Source organism: Vombatus ursinus, unplaced genomic scaffold (genome assembly GCF_900497805.2).
Source record: "Vombatus ursinus unplaced genomic scaffold, bare-nosed wombat genome assembly UNPS02014810.1, whole genome shotgun sequence".
NCBI lineage: Eukaryota > Metazoa > Chordata > Mammalia > Diprotodontia > Vombatidae > Vombatus > Vombatus ursinus.
The window spans coordinates 50,134,253-50,155,692 of NW_020954588.1; the positions used below are offsets into that span (position 1 = coordinate 50,134,253).

A 21,440-nucleotide genomic window follows, 5' to 3' on the forward strand; every position below is an offset into this window, starting at 1 on the left:
CAACTTGTTCAGCCATTCCCCAATGGATGGGCATCCCCTCAATTTCCAATTCTTTGCCACCACAGAAAGAGCTGCTATAAATATTTTCGTACATGTGGGTCCTTTTCCTATTTGTATGATCTCTTTGGGATATAACCCTAGAAGTAGTATTGCTGGGTCAAAGGGTATACACAGTTTTTTAGCCCTTTGGGCATAGTTCTCAATTGCTCTCCAAAATGGTTGGATCAGTTCACAACTCCACTAACAATGTTTTGGTGTTCCAATTTTCCGACATCATCTCCAACATTTACCGTTTTCCTGTTATGTCACGTTAGCCAATCTGATAGGTATGATGTGGTACCTCAGAGTCGCTTTGATGTGCATTTCTCTAATCAATAGTGATTTAGAGCATTTTGTCATATGACTATAGATAGCTTTAATTTCTTCATCTGAAACCTGCTGTTCACATGGGGAATGACTTGTATTCTTACAAATTTGACTTAATTCAAAGTTTGACTTTAGTTTGACTAAAAATGAAGTTTGATTTAGTTGACTTGGTAAAATATATAATTTTAGAAATGAAGCCCTTGTCAGAGACACTGGTTGTAAAAATTCTTTCCCAGTTTTTTGCTTCCCTCTTAATCTTGGTTGCATTGGCTTTGTTTGTGCAAAAACTTTTCAATTTAATGTAATCAAAATTATCCATTTTGCATTTCATAATGTTCTCTATATCCTGTTTGGTCATAAATTCTTCTGTTCTCCATAAATCTGACAGATAAATTATTCCTTGCTTTCCCAGTTTGCTTATAGTATCAGCCTTTATATCTAAATCACGTGCCCATTTTCACTTTAGTTTCTTATATGGTGTAAGATTTTGTTCTATGCCTATTTCTGCCATACTCTTCCAGTTTTCCCAGCAGTTTTTGTCAAGTAGTGATTTCTTATCCCAGAAGCTGGGGTCTTTGGGTTTATCAAATAGTAGATTACTGTAGTCATTGACTACTGCATCTTGTATACCTAACCTATTCCGCTGATCTACCACTCTATTTCTTAGCCAGTACCAAGTAGTTGATGATTGCTGCTTTATAATACAATTTTAGATCTGGTATAGCTAGGCCACCTTCCCTTGCATTTCTTTTCATTAATTCCCTTGGTATTCTGTACCTTTTGTTTTTCCAGATGAATTTTGTTATTATTTTTTCTAGCCCTATAAAATATTTTTTTTTGGTAGTTTGATTGGTATGGCACTGAAGAAGTAAATTAATTTAGGTAGAATTGTCATTTTTATTATATTAGCTCAGCCTACCCATGAGCAACTGATATTTTTCTGATGATTTAGATCTGACTTTATTTGTGTGATAAGTGTTTTGTAATTGTGTTCGTATAGTTCCTGGGTTTGTCTTGGCAGGTAGACTCCCAAATATTTGATATTGTCTATAGTTACTTTAAAGGGAATTTGTGTTTGTATCTCTTGCTGTTGGGCTTTGTTGGTAATATATAATGATTATTGGTAATATACCAATATACTGATTTGTGTGAGTTTATTTTATGTCCTCAACTTTGCCAAAGTTATATTATTTCAAGTAGTTTTTTCGTTGATTCTGTAGGATTCTCTAAGTATTCCATCATATTATCTGCTTTGCCTATGCTAATTCCTTCACTGGTTGATGGTAAACTTGGTGGGATCAGAAGTGCTTAAATGACCAGCCTCAAAAGGGAGTTGTGAGTGAGAGTGATGTCAGCTTGGAAGGCAGGCCCTGATGGCTGTGCTTGGACCCGTGGTACTTACCAGGTTTTTTGATTACTTGGATCGAGGTGTGGATGGCATACAGGACAGATTTAGAGATGCATGTCAGCAGGGGTGGATGTGGGTGGGAGGATAGCCAGCACCCTTGATGACTGACAGGATCCAGGACTAGAGACAGGCTACAACATTGGGATAGATAAAATGAGCTGCACTTTTATTGCCATGAATGTAAACTTTTACAGTTGGATTTAAAAAATGGACTTCTCATATACTGCATTAGGGAAAATTGGATAGAGAGCAGTTTGAAAAAAAAATGGGGGTTTTAGTGAACTGCAAGTATAATATTATATGGTGAAGTGGAAAAATAGTGCTGGATAAGGTACAAAGATCCGGGTTTGAATCCTAGCATTGCTACTTACTGTTGCTGCGACTTTTGGCAAGTAACTCAACCCTTCTGGGCTCCCTTCCTCATCTGTAAAGTGAAGGGATTCTATTGAATCATCTCTCCATTTTCTTCAATTTCTTAAAGCCTGATAGAAATGTTTGCTCTCATTATTCTATGGGGTGTTTAGAAGGCTTCTTTGTGGGGACTGGAAGAAGCTCTTGTGTTTGTGCTGTTTAGTCATTTTTTTCAGTCATATCCAACTCTTCATGACCCCATTGGGAGTTTTCTCGGCAACGGTGCTGGGGAGGTTTGCCATTTCCTTCCCCAGCTCTTTTGACAGATGAGGAAACTGAAGCAGACAGGGTTAAGTGACTTGCCCAGGGTCACGCAACTAGGAAGTGTCTGGGGTCAAATTCAAATTCAGGTCTTCCTGACTCTAGGCCTAGCGTTCTATCTACTTCGCCACCTATCTGCCTCCCGTGTGTATGTATGTATGTGTGTGCTAATTTGAAAGGGCTGAAAACAGAACGGCAGCCGGCATTTCTCAACTAGGCAAGGCGTCTACCAATTATGGAGCACTTAGGCAATTGATATGTGGGTGTATGGATGCAACCAGTAGAGACTGCAGGTATTTTTAAAGGTAAAATATTTCTGGGAAAAAGGCTTCTATTGAAAAGAAAGTAAGTTTCTAGAGACTTTTTAGTCATTTGTTTTGAATCTAAATTATAGTTGAATAATTTCAAAAAATGATTTACTTACTGACTGGAGATTTTGCTTGAAAAAGACAACTACTAGTGCTTAATAGAAGATAACTTCACTCTCTTTTCTGGAATCGTCCCCTTTGTCTTCCCCCACAGTAAATTTGTCTTTGTGAAGGAAGCAAAGGAAAAATCTGGGGATAGAGCAGCTAGATTCTGTCTTCCAAGGCATGCCTCTGTGTGTGTGTGTGTGTGTGTGTGTGTGTGTGTGTGTGTGTGTGTGTAGAAATGAATTTGGAAGGTACTGGATCTACTCCTCTGGACTTGGTTTCTTGAGAATATAAGATAATATATGTAAAGTGCTTTGCAGACCATAAAGCATGATAGAAATGTTAATTATTATAATTCTTGCCCTTTGTCATAGTTACTGTATGAAAGAAATTGAGTATACCTGTCAGTATGCACTTGAGTGGTTTCTGTTCAAGCCCCATATCCCCCTGTGCATCACCTTCACCGTTCTTCCCCAGCTCCCAGGTGTGTGTACTCCCCCACCTCCCTCCTCCAGTACGTGTCACTCTTTAGTGACAGAGACTCTGGGATTATCCTCCTATCCTTGTCTGTTTCTTTGTAAAACATTACCTACAGAGACCTCGAACTTCTACTTGGAGGGGAGACTCAGGGTTGCCTGGAGGGTTCAAGAGATTTGAAAGGAGTAGTAGAAGAAATCCTGGCCTTGGGGTCCAGAGCTGGGCCTGCTGGGAGGCTTGTCTGTATGTCACTCATTCTCTCTGGGCCTCCGTCTCCTTATTTAGACAAGGAAGGTAGCCTGCTTTCCTTACCTGCTTCTAGAGCTAGTCAATCGACATGCATTTACTAGGCCTTGTGCCAAGTGCTGGGGATACAAAGAACAGGCCAAGAATGCCTGTCTTCGAGGCACTTTCTCTTTTTTTCTATTTTTAAAAAATTTGAAAACAATTTTATTTGTTTTAATCAGCAAAGATGCTCCTTGTCACCCTCCCCTTAAATTGAGAACACAAGAAAACCCACTACAAGTGTGTGTAGTTAACTCAAACAGATGTCTGCATTGGCTTCTGTGGTCACCATGTCCTAAAAAATATTTGTCTCATTCTGCACTCTGAGTCCTTCCCCGGCCACCAGGAGGTGGAATCATGTTTCCTCATTAGTTCTCTGGGATCTTGGTTGGTCATCATGTTGGGAAAAGTTCAGCACAATAGGATTCCATCACGTCTATATAACGTACCTTGTTCAGCCATTCCCCAGTTTATGGCACTCCCTCACATTCCCATTCTTTGCCTCCACAGAAAGAGCTATAAGTGTTTTTGTACATCCTTAGAGTTTGTGTTGTTTAGGATTACTCTCTCCTTTCATTTACTCTCCTTCTAATTCCCCCTCCCCCTTTCTCTCCCTTCTACTTTTCTGTCGAATAAAATGTAACGTTGTTGTTGTTCAGTTTGTTTCAGTCACATCTAAGTCTTTGTGACCCCATTTTGGGGTTTTCTTGGCAAAGATATTGGAGTGGTTTGCCATTTTTTCCCTCCAGTTCATTTTATACATGAGGAACTGAGACAGACAGGGTCACCCAGCTAGTAAGTGTCTGGGGGCAGATTTGAATTCAGGAAGATGAGTCTTCCTGACTTCAACCTGGCATTCTATCCACTGCACCATCTAGCTGTCCTTGAATGACATTTATTACTATACCCAACACTCCCCCTCCCCCTCTCCTCTCTCTCTCTCTCCCTCCCTCTCTCTTCCTCTCCTTCCTCCTCCTCTTCCTCTTCCTCCTCCTCCTCTTCTTTTCTCTCTCTCTCTCTCTCCTTCCTTCTTTTGACCAGTTCAGCTGCGAGGTTCAAGGTTAGCTGCTCTTCCCCCCCTCCTCTCTCTTTCTCTCTCTCCCTCCCTCTCTCTTCCTCTCCTCTCTTCTCCTCTTCTTTCCTCTTCTCTCTTCTCCTCTTCTTTCCTCTCCTCTCTTCTCCTCTTATTTCCTCTCCTTCCTCCTCCTCTTCCTCCTCCTCCTCCTCTTTTCTCTCTCTCTCTTCTTCCTTCTTTTGACCAGTTCAAGGTTCAGCTGCGAGGTTCAAGGTTAGCTGCCCCCCCCCCCCGCCCGCCTTCTCCTTGTTTGTATGCATATCTTCCTGTGTGCCCTGATTATGTGAGATAATTTCTACTAACCCTGCTCCTCCTCTCCTCCCAACTAGTATATCCCTCTTCCCCTCTCTTTCCGTCCATTTCTTAAGAACCACTCTCAGACCTTGTCTCATTGAACTTTTTCTGTGAACCCTGAACCCTGATGATGATAGGGATCTGAGGGGGACATATGAATCATACTCCCTTTCTCTCTCTCTCTCCCTCCCTCCCTTTGTTTGCTGACCTGGGCTGGACAAAGGACCCACTGTGACTTTTTCTGGATTTCACCATCAAGATAGGGTCAGGTGCGTTTTCTAGTTCTGTTTGGAAGAGTCTGTGGACAGGATCTCACTCTATTCCGTCCTACCACTCTGTCATCTTGGGTTCACCCCCAGGAACTTATATCCTAATAAGTGAAGCAGCACACACATAATTAGGATATAAAAATGTGCCACAGAGTAGATGGAAGGTGGTATGGGAGGGGAAGGTTCTAGCAGCTGGGGGAGCTTGGAAAGGCCCCTTGCGGGAGGACATATCTGAGCTGAGACTTGAAGAAAGCCACACATTCAGGAGGTGGAGGTGAGGAAAGTAGTTTGTGAACCATCAAGCATTACACTCTGTGAGCTAGTCCACTTTTCTCCAGATCACTGACTTTTACCCTGGTGTTGAGACATCCATTTATTATTCCCACGTTACCTTGTGGTTTAATTTGTGCCTTTCCTTCTGGAGTCTGAAGCTTCTTCTGCATTTGGTCTAGTTTGATTCTTGCAATCCATCATGGTGCCCAAGATAGAGACTGATCAATTTTAGAGTTTCGCGGGGCTCTCCCCTCCATCATCAGAACAACGTTTGCTATGTTCTGGCACTGAGAGCTTTTCTGGCACGACTTTTAATTGCTATGTAAAAATTCATTTTGTTCCAGTTAGGCCCTTCATTGTTACCAGGATTGTTTAGAGACCCTAAGCATATAGTCTTTCTTCTCAAAGTGAATTTTGATTAAAAAAAATCACAAGAAACTTGAATGAGGATTATTAGTGGGCTGGCATTATTTTCCTGACACACAGGTCAGTCTGCACACAGAGCCTGAGTTCCACGCTCAAGAACATTCTGGAGTTCCCTGTTGGGTGGAGTATAAATTACAGATGCCTTTGTCCCGCATTTCAAGCCTTCTCCAGGGTGGTGGTGGGCTGCTATTCTAAGCTCCATCACATCATACTTTCCTTCACACTTTTCACGATCTAGTTAAAATAGTAGGTCCCCCCCCATTAGATCCATCATCTCCCACCTCTGTCTTTACCCAGGACATTCCCCATATCTGGAGCACAGGCCTTCTTCAGTGATAACCTGTTAAAATTCTTCTCTTCCTTCAAGGCTCAGCTCAGGTGGTACTTCCTCCATGAAGTCTTCCTGGATTCCTCCCACCTGAAAGTGTTTTCTCTCTCAAGTATTCCTAGGGCAGAGGTATCAAGCACATGTCCCCAGATGGCTTGTAGCCCACAACAGTCCCAGTACAGCCCAAACCACATGAAAATCTAATTGGGAAATATTTAACAAAATAAGTAAAAATACAGTAAACCAGAGATAATATTAACTTTGTGGTTTTTCAAGTCAGTATGCCCTGACAGGGATCCTTAGGCATGTTTCTGTTAGGGTTTGACACCTCTGTCCTAAGCCTTTTGGTCTGACACCTGACATGTACCTTGTACTGGACTGAGCTCTTTACAGCTCACGCCTCTGCTAGTGCGCTCCCCATTTCTGGAGGACATATTTATTTATTTACTTCTGTCTCCCCATAGCCTGGCACAATGCCTAGTATCTACTAGGAACTTAAAATGTGTGTTGAATTTAAACCGGACTCCTAAGAAGGGGCCTTTGAGATGATCTAGAAGAGATCAACAGAGTAGACTCTGTGGATGAGCCCTGTAGAGGGAGGGAGGTGACACGGTTGGAGGCCCAGGCTGGGTGGGGGCTGATCCTGGGCTACAGCCATTGGAGTCTGAGTGCAGCATCTGGCTTGCGAAAGACACAGTTTCAGGAGTGTGCTGAGAGATCAGTGCCTTTTTTTTTTTTAGTGAGGCAATTGGGTTTAAGTGACTTGCCCAGAGTCACATAGCTAGAAAGTATTATGTATCTGAGGTCGGATTTGAACTCAGGTCCTCCTGACTCTAGGGCCAGTGCTCTATCCACTGCGCCACCTAGCTGCCCCTCAATGTCTCTTGTTGAATCAGTGAACAACCAGTCATTCAACCAACAGGCCAGAAGGTTCACGTAATGAAGTTGGTGTCCTGAATGCTCTTAGAAGAATTGTCATTCGGACCTTTAATTAAGGCCTCTTCAAATTGAATGCAGCAGACAAATTTCCCAGGATGTAGTTAGATTTGCCTTGATAGAATAATTGAGATGATGTGGGTTCTCCTGATGCATTTTCTCTTCTTCAATCCTGTTTCTATTTAGTTTTACATAGAAATGTAAGTTTCTTCTAAAAAAAATTGATGAACCCAAATTTCTCATCTTTTCCCAGACTCCTGTAATTATTGCTGCTGTTTTTACCTTATGTTTATTGATACCTTGTTTTATATTTTCATTTTATATTTTAATATTATATGTATGTATTCATTTTATATTTTCATTTCTGAATACATCCCTCCCCTTCCCAGCAAGCCATCCCTTCAGATAAAGATGAGAAAAGTAGATTCAGCAAAAGTAAACAACACATCAAATTTAACAACCTGTGTGATATTCCATACTGTAGTCCTGCACCCTTGTAAAGAGGGGAAGGAGATGCATTTTTTCAATTCTTCTCTGGTCCAGGCTTGGTCATTATAATATTCTTCCTCCCTCCCTCCCTTTCTCCCTTCCTTTCTTCCTTCCCTTCCTCTCTTTTTCCTTCATTCCTTTCCTCATTCCCTCCTTTCCTCTTTCCCTCCTTCCCTCTTCTTTCTTTCTTTCCTTCCTTCCTTGCTTTCTTGCTTCCTTCCTGTCTCTCTCCCTCCTTTCTTCCTTCCCTCATTCCTTCCTTCTTCCCTTCCTTGCTTTGCTTCCTTCCTTCCTTCCTTCCTTCCTGTCTCGCTCCCTCCTTTCTTCCTTCCCTCATTCCTTCCTTCTTTCCTTCCTTCCTTCCCTTTCCATTTATTCTGTTGTATTGTCATGTGTATATTGTCTTCCTGGTTCTATTACTTCCCTCTGGATCAGTTCATATAATTTTCCTCATGTTTCTACTTGTTATTTCGGCCATGTAATAATATTGTTACATTCCTATACCACAGTTTGTTCCGCTGTTTCCCAGTCAATCACCAACCATTTTCATTTCTGTTTTTTTTTTCCTGACCACAGAAAGTGCTGCTCTAAATGTTTTGAGGTACGGCGTTGTCTTTCCCATCTTTGACCTACTAGGTGCATATGCTCAGTAATGGGCTTTCTGAATCAACAAGCATTTTAATGGCTTTTCTTGCCCAACTCCAAATTGCTTTCCAGAAACAACCCAATTCCCACTTCTTCCAATAATGTGTGTGTGCCTGCCTTTCCGCAGCTCCTGTCATAGTGACTTTGTCTTGTCACTTTTCCCATTTCCTGGGTGTGTGGTGAAACATTAGAGTTGTTTGGAATGTGTATTTATCTTATTATTGGTGACGGTCTTTCCAGTGGTTTCTGATAACTCTGCAGTTCTTTGCTGGGATTCTTTTCTAAAATCCTTTCTGTTCTGATTGTTTGGCTTCAGCCTGGAAGACAAGCCTGCTGCCCATGTATTCTTTGGGCAGAGTTTCAGTTATAGAGCTAGGGTATAGCTAGAGTATTTGTTACTAAGTAAATAAAAGCATAAATAGCATCCCAGGAGTGCTCATGTGCTGTTGGGAAAGAAACACTTTGTAAATCTTAAAGTGCTACATAATTGGAGTTGTTATTTGTTGTTGATGGCTTTTTAACATCTTCAGTATCATCCTTTTCGTTTTTTTTAGGCAAGACCCAGCCTAGACCCAAGTGAGAAACGCTTGAATAATATTATCGAGTAACGAGGAATATCTTTTTATGGTTTTTGTATTTTTGCTTATTTAAAACTCTTGCGCTGGCTTGACTATTTTTTGGTTTTGTGACAGGCTGCAGTAAAGTGCTGCTGAAGCCCAAGACAACAGAAGAGGTCTCCCAAATACTCAGGTAACTGGAGAGACAGTTAGGAGGATGTGGACAATGTCAGCCAACGTTTATCAGGTGCCCGCTATTCGCTAAGTGCTAGGTGCTGGGGATACAGATAAGAAAAAAGCAACACGGGCCCTGCCTTCCAGGAGCTCACTCTGCCAAGTCCCAAAGTAGCACAGCTAGGTGGGAAATGCGCCCGGCTGCACGGCGCTCCCCCCTCCCCTTGTTTGCAGAAGTGTGTATGTGGGGGAGGGGGAAACTCTGGGCAATGAATGTTTCGTGTGCTGTCACACGCCGTGCTTGAGACGCTGGTGAATTCTGCTGCTCTTTCGTATTCCCCGGGCAGTGAAAGGGAGAGACGTAACTAAAAACTGAAATCCCTCTGAAGTGCCACGCTCCTCACTTACCTCTAGTCTTTTCTGGACGGCTCTGTGCAGTGTGTACAAGTAGCTGCTGGGAGTAGATTTGTCCAGGGAGCCTCTTGTGAATGCCCATGGTGGTTAAGGGCTGCAGCCGCTGAGGGAAGGTGGCCTGGAGGCTGACTGGAGATGTCAGAGGAAGATGTGTTTACAGGATCCCAGAAGCAAAGTGGGGGAGGCACCTCCCAGGCATCTGGTCCAGCTCTAGCTGATTCGCCTTCATCGTGTTGCCGCCAAGTGCTCGTGGGGTCCCTCCTTTCAGGGAGGAGGCATCTGCTGGCTCCTCTCCACTTTTGGATGGCTTCCATAGTGGGGCAGTGGGCAGTTCGCTTCCCAGCCCAGCTCAGGTACCGTCTCTCTCCAGAGGCCTGTCCTTCACCCCCTCTGGCCCTGTTGGGATTACTTTGTATCGACTTCTCTGCTGATGAGTTGAATTCTCACAGGAGAATATAAACTTCTTGAGGGCAAGGCCTTCTCAGAGCCTACCCTTGCCTTTGCATGTGGCAGGTCCTAAATAAAGATTTATTGAGAAGAATTTCTTGAATTCCAGACAAGGCGATAGTTTACAGCCTCGTGGAGTGAATAAAAAATGGCATACATGCTGAATGGGCGCTTTGGCCTGTCCTCGATCACAGTTCAGTGAATGGACCAGACCAGTGACTTCATCGTACTGAGCGTTGTGCTTGTCATTGGGGGAAATATAGGATGAAGAAAGGGCACCATCTCTACCCTCACAAGAGCTAAAGAGTTGGATAACCAGGGCCAGACTGCAGGAGTGTTTCTTTGCACAACCTTCAAAAGAAACTAGGAAATCATTCCTTGCAGTTAATAAGGAGTATTTTTTTGGGAATAATAAGTGAATAAGGAATACACAGAAGCAGACTGGCATAGTGGGTACTCAGCTGGCCCAGAAACGACCTGGGTTCAAGTCCCGTCCTGGGTGATCCTGGCTGGGTGACCCCGACCTGCTCCCTTGACCTCTGAGTGCCCCTCCCCTCTCTGGCACTGTTAGTAGCACATCAGGTACCCTTCTGCGTTGCTAGAAAGAGCATTTCCTGACACAAGTGAAATTGCAGGTTTAGTTGGAAAAAAATAAAAAGGAATATACAAATACAAAGGTGGCAGTCGGGAGAAAAAGGGAGTCCTTTAGGATTGAGTAATGGAGGCTGACACAGAGGTGGCTCTTGTAGCCTTGTTTTCATTTTTATTTAGCTAACGTAAGTACGGCAGGGAGATCCCCTGTGATTTCGTGGTTGGTGATGGGAGAACATTTACACAAATGTTCTTTCTGCTGTGGATGCTTCTTGTAGGGAAAGCTCTGGCTTTAGGACACGTGCCATTATTCAGTTGTTAATGCCATACTGAGTATTTGTATAAGAGGGGCTTTAAGGTTTACAAAGTACTTTTCATGGATAATCCCATTTGATCCTCACCACTCTGTGAGGTTATCCCCATTTTACACACAAGGAAACTGAGGCTGAGAGAGGTTCCTTTTTGTGATCAGGGTCACACAACTAAGTATCTGAAATAATATTTGGGCTCAGGTCTTCCTGACTCCAAGTGCAGCTCTCCACCCACTGTGTCATCTTTGTAACTTCAGTCTTCCTGAATTCAGATATCCTTGCAAGGTATTTGAAGATATCCCAGAATTTGTTACTGAGAGACTTTAACTGCTATCTCTTATTTTAAGTTGTTTTCTGCTAGTCCCATTCATTCATTCGTTTATTTGTGTATGTGTGTGTATGTATGCATGCATGCATGTATGCATGTATGTTTAGAGAGGTAATGTTTTTCCCCTAGTGGACAGAGAGCTGGACTCAAAGTCAAGATGACTTGAGTTCAAGTCTTGATTCTGACACATACTGGATTTTCCCAATTGGTCTTTCTCTCTCCCTCTTAATTCTAGTGCCTTTCCTCTGTTGATAATTTCTTATTTATCTTGTACAGAGTCATTTGTTTTCATGATTTCTTTCTCCCCTATTAGACTGTGAGCTCCTTGAAGGCAGGGGCTATTTTTCCCCCCCTTTCTTTGCATCCTCAGCTCTTAGCACTGTGCCTGGCACATGGTAGGCACTTTATTCAGTCATTTCAGTTTGTCTGACTTTTCATGACTCCATTTGAGATTTTCTTGGCAAAGATCCTGGAGTGGTTTATCATTTCCTTCTCCAGCTCGTTTTACAGACAAAGAAACTGAGACAAACAGGGTTAAGTGACTTGCCCAGGGTCACATAGCTAGGAAGTGTCTGAGGCCAAATTTGAAGTCAGCTCGTATTGACTCCAGGCCTGGCGCTCTATTTATTGAACCATCTAACTGCCCCAGTAGGCACTTGCTAAATGTTTTTTGATTGATTGACTCTGTGACCCTGGGCAAGTCTCTTAACCTTCCTATCCTAGGCAACTGCTAGACTGTTAAGTCACAGAGAAGGGCTGTCTCCTCCTTGGGTAGTTCACTAAACCAGTGAAATCCCAGAGCCACACAGAAGGCAGCAATCTTCCAGGCACTTAATTTTGTCTGTGCTCTCAAGTGTTTATGCCTTAGGCATGGGCATGAGAAGAAAAATATCCCATTCCCTTTTCTAATAATAGTCTCTTTAGCTCCCTGGGGTCACCAACTTTGTGTTTTCTATTTTAGGTACTGCAATAAGAGGAACCTGGCTGTCAATCCTCAGGGGGGGAACACAGGTATGGTGGGGGGCAGCGTTCCTGTCTTTGATGAAATCATCATCTCCACATCACTAATGAATCGAGTCATCAGCTTCGACACTGTGGCTGGTGAGTTGCCTTGGCCTCTTTCGAGTGCTTTTGGGGGCTACGTAGGAGCTGGAGAGAAGCCTGGCATCTCTTTCTTAGTTTAAATATTATTTGCTTTCAGACTGAGAGGTAGAGTTGCCCTCCACTATAGCGTATTATTGTCTGTTTAAACATTAAAGCTAATAACTTGGATTCTAGGTCTGGCTCTGCTACCAATTATCTGGGGATGCCATTAAACCTTTTTCAAGCCTCAGTTTCCTGATTTGTAACAAAGAGATCATAAGGCCCACCTCATAATGTGGTTGTGAAGATAAACAAGATAATTAATCCATGTGAAAGCACTTTGTAAACTGTAAAACTCCATAGAAATACAATTCTTATCTGACCTCCATTGAGCCATAGAACAAGGAGCCCAAAGTTATTGTTGTTTTTCAGTCCAAAAAATGAGCCAAGACTGAGCCAAGATCACCACCACCTCCTCCTTAATTCAGTATCTGTCAGGGCACCCCTGCTTTGCCAAATCTCCCACATTTGAAAGGATGGTGCTATCTTTAACTCCTCCCACATAGCTGATGAGTTACCAAGTCTTGTCAGTTTCATTCTTTTCTATTTCAGGAGTCCGCCCCTCCTCCCTATTCCCCTGGCCCTCTGCCTAGCAGGAAACCTCGTTAGCACCCTCCTGGATCATTGCGTAACCTCTGAACTGCCCTTTTCACTCCCCACCCCATCACCTGTAATAACAGCCTTCTAGCCCCTGTCTGGATAATCTTCCTAATGCCGTTCCTGCCTTATTGTATACTCCTCCTCTTGCTGCGTTCTCTGACCAGTCAAAACGGACCCATTGCTGACCCCTTTTCATGCCCTGTCTTTTTTGCTGTCAGTTTCCTGTGTTTAGAACACCTTCTCACCCAGCCTTCCCCTTACGGAACGACACCTTTTATAGGAAATCTTCCTTCATCTCCCAGCTGATGACAATTCCTTGTTCACTCCTCACACTTAGACACTTACGTCTTATTTTGTATTGTAGTTATTGGTGTTACGTCCCTTTACTAGAATGTAAACTCCATGAGGGCAGGACCACATCTTTTCTGAACTCTCAGAGCTGTGTTTGGTGTTCTGCATACCATAAGCACTTAAGTGTTTTTTTTTTTTTTTTTGGATTAAGTCTACTATTTTGCATTTCTCATCTCTTCTTTTTAACTTTGTGATATTCATTGTAGTTGGAGTTCAAGAAAAACTTGGTTTATTTAGGAAAACATTTTGTAGATATTGACCAAAACTCTTCATACATACAGAACAATGATAAAAATTTGATTTCCTTCATGACTTACCAGAAAAATTACTCAATTCATATGGAAGATGAAGAAGCCTGGAAAATCAGTGAAATTCATTTTAACTGTTTATCCAACTGTTTTTTTGTTTGTTTGCCAACTACTCAGATGACACAGCCTCATGATATTTCCATATTTATTGACTTCAGGAGACACAGGTAGTGCTAGCCTTTCCATTTATGTACTTGTCATTTCCCCCTCTAGATCCTTTATCATCCACTCCTTTCTTGTTTTTCAACATCTTTTCTTTTTTTTCTCTTTTTTTATTAATTTATTTTGATTTATCAATAATCACTTCCATATGCTTTTGAGTTTAAAATTTTTCTCCCCCTTCCTTCTCACTACCCTCCCCAAGATGGCACACAATCTGATATAGGCTATACATTTACATTCCTATGAAACATATTTTCACATTAGTGATGTTGTAAGTAAAAATTAAAACCAATAGGAGGAACCATCAGAAAGAGGAAACAAAACTCAACAGAAGAGAAAAAAAAGAGCAATTCGACTTCCATAGTTCTTTCTTTGGGTGTGGATAGCATTTTCTATCACAAGGCCTCTGGAGATGTTTTAGATCTCTGTATTGCCAGGAAGGGTTAAGTTTATCAATATTAGTCATCACATAACGTGGCTGTTACTGTGTACAACGTTCTCTTGGTTCTGCTCACTTCTCTCAGCATCAGTCCATACAAGTCTTTCCAGGTTTTTGTGAAGTCAGCCTGTTCATCATTTCTTATAGCACAGTAGTATTCCATTACATCACACAACTAAGTGTCTGAAACAGTATTTGGGCTCAGGTCTTCCTGACTCCAGGTCCATCACTCTACCCACTGTGCCAACTTGCTCAGCCGTTCCCCAGTGGATGGGCATTCTCTCAATTGCCAATTCTTTGCCACCACACAAAGAGCTGCTATGAATATTTTTGTATATGTAAGTCCTTTTCCCCTTTGTGTGATCTCTTTGGGATACAGCCCTAGAAGTGCTATTGCTGGGTCAAAGGGTATGCACATCTTTATAGCCCTTTGGGCATAGTTCAACACCTTTTCTACTTCCTTCTTTTCTCCTTTTCTCTCACTGCAGGGGAACTGATTGCTTAATTATTCTAGTAAAGGCATTTCCAATTCCTGAGGTAAAGGAAGAAGGCTTCTTTCTCCCCCTCTCCACTGATCTGAGGCAGGGGGAGGGGAGGGTGGTGGTGACTCCTTCCCTGAGGCCAGGATTCTCCCTAAGTACCAGATGTGGTTTGGGAGGCATGACAGCTGTAGTTAGTAATCGCTTGTCTTTCGCCAAAGGTGAGTATGTGACAATAACTTAATCTGGTGTTTTCAGGAATTCTGGTTTGCCAGGCTGGGTGTATCCTTGAGCAGCTGAACCAGTATGTAGAGGAAAGAGATTTCATCATGCCCCTTGATTTGGGAGCGAAGGGTAGTTGTCACATTGGCGGAAATGTGGCCACTAATGCAGGTGGTCTCAGACTTCTGAGATACGGCTCTCTGCGTGGGACCGTTCTTGGACTAGAAGTGGTAAGAGATCCAAGCCTTGAGCAAACTTTAGAGCACTGTTGTTCTCAATTGGGTGCAGACAATTCTGTTCTTGCTGCTTGTGAATCCAATATGTTAGTCCTTTCATAATTATTTAAAAGGAAAAAACCGAACCATTGCTATTTACCTCAATCTTATGATCACTATTAAGGGATATTATTTGGGGCTTCATATGTAAAAATCTATGATCATTTTTACAATCAGCATTTTGTGTGTGTGTGTGTGTGTGTGTGTGTGTGTGTGTGTGTTTGCTGTTCAGTAGCTTGTAGAATGTTTCAATATAGTGAATAGGACATTGACCCTGAGGTCACACTGACCTGGATCAAACCCCACCTCAGATACTAGCAGGTGAACCTGGCCAAGGACCCCAAACTGGGAGCCTCACGTATTTCCTTATCTATTCAAGTGGGAACACTAATAGAACCTCCCTCACTGGGTACTTGTGAGGATCAAAGGAAATGTTTGTAAAGTGCTTTCCAAACCTTCATAGAGCGAGAGACAGGTGAGCTGCTGTGATTATAAAGCTCACCGCCTTAACATTGTTTCTCGAGGATGCCCTGATGCTGATTTCCATTGACACCAGCTTGACTGTCTAAGGGCAGAGATGGTGTAAGTAGGCAGGAGGGGCAGATTCAGTTGGAAGGCAGCCACGGACTCGACGTAATGACGGCGCTTATCTTCTAGCGAAGATCTCATCTTTGACTTCCCAAGCCAGTTAATGACCACCATCGGCTATACGTCTTTGAAAGGATCTTGACGAATGGGTTGGGCTGCAGATTTGGAGTGGGTTTCTTGTCTGCATCTCTCCATTTCCAGCAGAAGTCCCATGAGATGGGACTGTTCTCTTTGTTTCCTTAGCTTTCTTTCTGCTTCTCTCTGGCTTTGGAAGTAGTGCCAAGCCCTATAATTAAATGGGTCATTGGTGTGTGAATGTAGCTATGTCCTGAGCACAATCAGGACTCCTAAAGCAACAGTGAAGTGAAAGTGTAACAGATTCCTGTCAACCTTTCCCCTAGATCAGCATCAGTAGGGTGTTCCACCGAGTATACATATATATATATATATATATGTCTCCAATTGAAGCAATGTAGCAGAGTGGGGAGGGGGTTGACCTTGGAGACAGGAAGACCTGGGTTTAAGTCCTGCCTCAGACATTTCCTAGCTGGGTGGTCCTGGGTAAGGCACTGAACCTTGCTGAGCCTCAGGCAACTCTTTGGGACCCAGCAACTAAGTCAGTGCTGCTCAGTGGCAGCTAGGTGATGCCGTAGTACACAGAGTGCTGGGCCGGAGGTCAGGAAGACCTGAGTTCCAGTGCTGCCTCAGACACATACTAGTCGTTTGACCCTGGGCAAGTCACTGAACCTCTGTCTGCCTTAGTTTCTTCATGTGTAGAATGGGGATAATAATAGTGCTTACCTCCCAGGGTTACTGTAAGGATCTAATGAGATTTTATACACATACACACACACACACACACACACACACACACATATACAGTCAATCTTTAACTTTCGCAAGAGCAATATTCCTAGAAATAGCGCAAAAGTAAAAAATGTGAATGTTGGTACATGGAACCTATGGGAAATAGAGGTGAGGTTCCTGCTACTAGCAAAACCTGTAATCTTTCTCAAGAGACTACTGAAAATACACTTTTCTGCATAAAATTCTCTATAGCAAAGCATTAATTCTGATAATATGCACTTTTCCTAACACAGTAAATGTGAAATAACCCATAAAATGCAATGCATAAAATAAAATTGGTAACATGCAAAACATTTTTCACTAGCAATTCCTTAGAATTCTGTGACCTTTTGTTTTTACATGTAATTGGGGAAAAATAAAATATTATTTAAAAAACAATTCTCTGAATTTTTGTGCTAAAAATCTCAATAAAAATTGATTTTAAATAATATTCGCTTTTTATAACACACGAAATCTACAGTATCATAATTACTACCGCAAATAAAATTCTTAAAACTAAAACATTTTTTAACCCAAATTTTCCCTTCCATTGTGTCAGATGGTTTGAAGTCATTGTACTAAAAAACAAATCTCTGATTCAGTGACACCAAACTTGTGACCCATAGAGGCTGCAGACATTTTCTGGCACAGGATTTATCTAACACCTTTATGTTCTCACTGAGCCACGTCACTGACTTTGAACACTTGGGCTTAGAGCCCAAAGCACTTGCACTGTACTTTGGGGGGGGGCATAACTGTGGCACAAAACTTGAGTTTTAAAGGCAAATGATGAAAATATGCAATGAATGCACAGAATAAGACCAGTGGAGCACCTAGGAGGACACCAGGCACTCCACTTATGTGCACGCATGTATTGAGCCGCTCATTTTTTTTTCCACTTACTTAGCCGTGAATGTGCATGATTGTCAACGCAAAAGTGAAAATGAGGTTATTAATAAAATCACGTGAATGCTTAAAGGCATGAAAGTTAAATGCTTGAATGTTGAGGATTGACTACACACATGCATACATGTACAATGCATGTAGGTATACAAATACGCATGCATACCTGTATATACACATATACATGCGTATACGTAGCCCAGACCTTAAAGTACTGTATGAATGCTTGCTTTTATCATGGTTATGAATGAATCTCAATCTAAGAATTCTTCATGTTGATAAAAATCCCCAATCCTTTGTGGATTCCACTGCACATGAGTAAAATGGGTCTGAATAGGTTATTTTGGGAGAAAAAAATAAGTATTAGTAGGAAAATGAAGAGGCCCAAGTGGCAAAAGAAGCTGAGCAGGACTGAAGGGAGCAGCTTGTGGGCTTGTAGGGTCAGTGGGTGGCAGCCCTTGGGTGCCCTGGGCCTCTGACGTTTGCATGGCATGGCTTTCACTGATGGAGACTTCAGGCTGTGCTGTGGTCAGTGACGAGTGATGAGCATTTGTGGGTGATGTTACACAGGGTCAGTCCAAATGTTAAGTGTGCTTTTTTCCCTACAAAGCTGACCGTCAACAGCTAACAAGAAACTTTCTGTTGAGTCCTGGGCACCTCTGTTTGAAGTTCCATTAAAAAAAAAAAAGATACCTTCATGAGGACTGCCAGCGTGCTACAGAAGGCTCTAAAAAGCTCATGTCACTTAACTATTAATGTTGCTATGGTTTGATCCTTTCTGAAACGTGACAGAGGCTCTTGATTGGGCATAGCCCGTTGTTTAGTGTACGCTTGTGAGTGCATGTGCATGTGTGTGCATGTGTGTGCATGCCCCAGCTGGCCGTCCTCATGTAAACTGTGTCTTCACTACCATTTGCCAAATCTCAAAGCTTCAAGAGCAAAATTGTTATTACTTTGCCATCTGCTGATGGCTGACTAGGAGATATAAATATGCTTATTCACTTATTTTCAGAGCACTCATCAGCCCTGGTGGCTTTCTCCAAATGTCGGCGTGCCATTTCAAACCCGTGCTTTCCCCTCTCCCCTGCCAGGTGCTGGCTGACGGCCTTGTTCTGGACTGCTTAACTTCCCTGAGGAAGGACAACACTGGCTATGACCTCAAGCAACTTTTTATTGGCTCAGAGGGCACTCTGGGCATCATCACTGCCGTTTCCATTCTATGTCCTCGGAAACCTAAGGCTGTGAACTTGGCATTCCTAGGTAGGACCAGCAGGGTGACTCAACCTGACCAGTAGAGGCAAAGTCCAGTGGAAGTTTGGGAGGGTAGGCGGGGACAGGTTTGAGCTGAAAATGAAGCTCTTTGCTTGCTGGGGACTCAGACCTTGTTCCTGTGACTTACTTTGACTGTGGGGAGCTGAATCTGAACAGAAAGGACTGGGAGGCACAAAGCTGCATCCCAAGTGGGATCACTTCACCTTGCACATCACCATCTGGCCTTTAGCTGGGCTGTCAGAACTAATGGCACAGCTGGCATCTTAGGCCCTGAAGGAGTTGATGTAGCGCTGGAACCAGGATACCTTCATTCATTCATTCAGTCAGTCAGGCAGCCTTCTCTGTGCCAGCTCCCTTTGAATTAGAAAAACCCCCTCAACTTCACTCTGTAAGTGCAAGCAGGATACATTCCTTCATTAAACATCTGTTAGATGCCTTCTGTATGCCACCTCCCTTTAAGAACCCAACCTCAGTCTCCAATAGAATCCACTCATATTATTCCCCCATGTTGGTCACTATTCAGAATCCTACTAGAGGTGAACTCTGAAGTGTCAAAGGGCTCATTGGTTTTTTGTTTTTTTTTTTTAATATCTGAGGCTGACCTTTAATTATATATGCAAATTGGCATAGCATGTACAAGACGAGCGATCTTTAGGTTGTCCGGGGTCCAGTAAAATGGTAGTTACTGATGGTCAGTATAATCACTGAAGCGAGATCCACAAATATAACTTAGTCCAACTTGACGAAGCCTATGTCCTTGGCATACTGCTGGAAGCACTGGCGGCACATGTTCAGGCCATACTTGCAGATCAGGCCATGCTGGTGCGAACAGACGTGGCACACCCGAGACCCTTGGCCGAATTTTTGAGGGTGGCTCCAGGAGAGCTGCTGGTGACCCATGGCACCACTAGCAAAGGCACGAGACAAAAGCAAAAGGGCTCATTGTTACAAGAACTAGTTTCAACGTTTGGAAAAATCCCAAAGTCACCTTTGTCTTTGGCATGGGTTTATTATCCTCCATGTTCAAAGATAACACTGTCAGCCTGTAGGTTTAGGGGTGGGTTCTACCTGTCTTGTCACCTGTGTTATTTCTTGCGAGTTTCTCTTTGGAGTATGAGCTCCTGTTCCACTGGAATGATATCGCATTGTATGCCTCTAGAAGAGAGCATGGGAGGCATTGCTTGGGGCGAGGATCTGTTTTCCCATTTTTATTTTATTTTATTTTTGGCGAGGCGATTGGGGTTAAGTGACTTGCCCAGAGTCACACAGCTAGTGAGTGTTATGTGTCTGAGATCGAATTTGTACTCAGGTCCTCCTGACTCCAGGGCTGGTGCTCTGTCCATTGTGCCACCTAGCTGCCCCTGGTTCTCCCATTTTTAACCAGTGATGCCTTCCAGATGTGATCAATGAGGCTATTTCTAATGCTTTGACCTTCCATGGAAAGGTTGTCCAGGTTTTGCTGAAGTTCTGAAAACCTTCAGTAGCTGCAAGGGAATGCTGGGGGAAATCCTGTCTGCCTATGAGTTCATGGATAACAAATGCATGCAGCTGGTAAAGAGTCACCTCCGACTGTCCAACCCCGTCAAAGGTACCATTTCCATCTTCTTGTGCTGTGAAATCAAATTGCTGCTGCTTTTTAGGAAATGTGCTTTATTGGTTGGGTGTTAAATGTTAGTTCTATCTTAACATTTCAACGTGGGGAGAAAAAGAAGTACAGGCTAAGCAGAGTTGTTTTCAGCAGCTGACTTGGAGAAATGTCAGAAATACACAGAAAAATAGGACATGGAAAAGTTTGCATTGGGATGACCTTTGGCGATGCCACCTGCAGTATCTTGAATCTCATTAAATTGAAAGCCTGCCTGTCTTTGTATCTTTGGAGCCTGTCATTGAATCATGCTGTGTTAGACTTGGAGATTTTAAGGCACCATTGAGGCCAATGCTCCCATTTTACAGACTTAGAGAGAGTAAGTGGCTTGTCCTTGGTTTTTCAGCTGCTTCCACAGCAGATCTGGGGCTGGAACCCCAGCTTTCTGCCTGCTAAGCCTGTTCTCTTTCCATGTGATCACATTGCCTCTCTGAAAAGAGCACAGAATTTGGGCCCTGCTTTGGTTTGCATCTGTGATAGGGGTATTAATACTCAATATAATTCAACAAGTATATGCTATGTAGAAGATACTGGTAGGTGCTAGGGTTACTGAGATGAGGTAGAATGCGATTCCTATCGTTAAAGAACGTTGGGTCTAATAGCATCTAAGTAAGACAGGAAAACAAATCACTTCAATCTAAGACTTCCTTCGGAAGGAAGGAAGCAATCACTTAGAGCTGATAGTTTGTGAAGACTGTCACACCGGACTACCTTTATTTCCTTTTTTCAGTTTGGTCACTAACCTCTTAGATCAGGGGCAGCCAGGGATGTAGTGCATGTCGATTTCAGCAAGGCAGCTAGGTGCAGGGTCTCTGGCTGTCCTCGTGAATGAGATGGAGAGATACGCCCCAGGTGACAGTTCACTTAGATCATTCAGGAGTAGACCCAAAGAGTGGTGATGGATGGATCCAAATTCAGCTTGGAGTAATGTGATCCATTTCTCCTTTCTCTTCTTCCCTTGGCCTTCCATGGTCCTCTAAGGACTCCCCATTTGGGAAGAAGCAAATTCCTAAGATGAAAGAGCCATTA

At 42.9% G+C, this 21,440-nt stretch overlaps 2 protein-coding genes across 3 annotated transcripts in view; one reads left to right on the top strand and one right to left on the bottom strand.

Annotated features, from left to right (window-relative positions):
* The window catches only part of D2HGDH (D-2-hydroxyglutarate dehydrogenase), a 34,150-nt gene that overhangs the window by 3,781 nt on the left and 8,929 nt on the right, over positions 1-21,440 (top strand). The window contains exons 3-7 of one of the 2 annotated variants that reach the window (XM_027876168.1): positions 9,049-9,106; positions 12,140-12,279; positions 14,919-15,112; positions 18,586-18,754; positions 20,211-20,354. In XM_027876168.1, coding sequence (XP_027731969.1) covers positions 9,049-9,106; positions 12,140-12,279; positions 14,919-15,112; positions 18,586-18,754; positions 20,211-20,354 — 705 coding nt within the window. The remainder of the gene's footprint in view (positions 1-9,048; positions 9,107-12,139; positions 12,280-14,918; positions 15,113-18,585; positions 18,755-20,210; positions 20,355-21,440) is intronic. The other variant, XM_027876169.1, reaches the window with a different exon arrangement.
* On the bottom strand, positions 19,408-19,681 carry LOC114053241 (40S ribosomal protein S29-like). Its single transcript, XM_027876170.1, has one exon. The coding sequence runs from the start codon at positions 19,664-19,666 to the stop codon at positions 19,496-19,498; it is 171 nt and encodes a 56-aa protein (XP_027731971.1). The 5' UTR covers positions 19,667-19,681; the 3' UTR covers positions 19,408-19,495.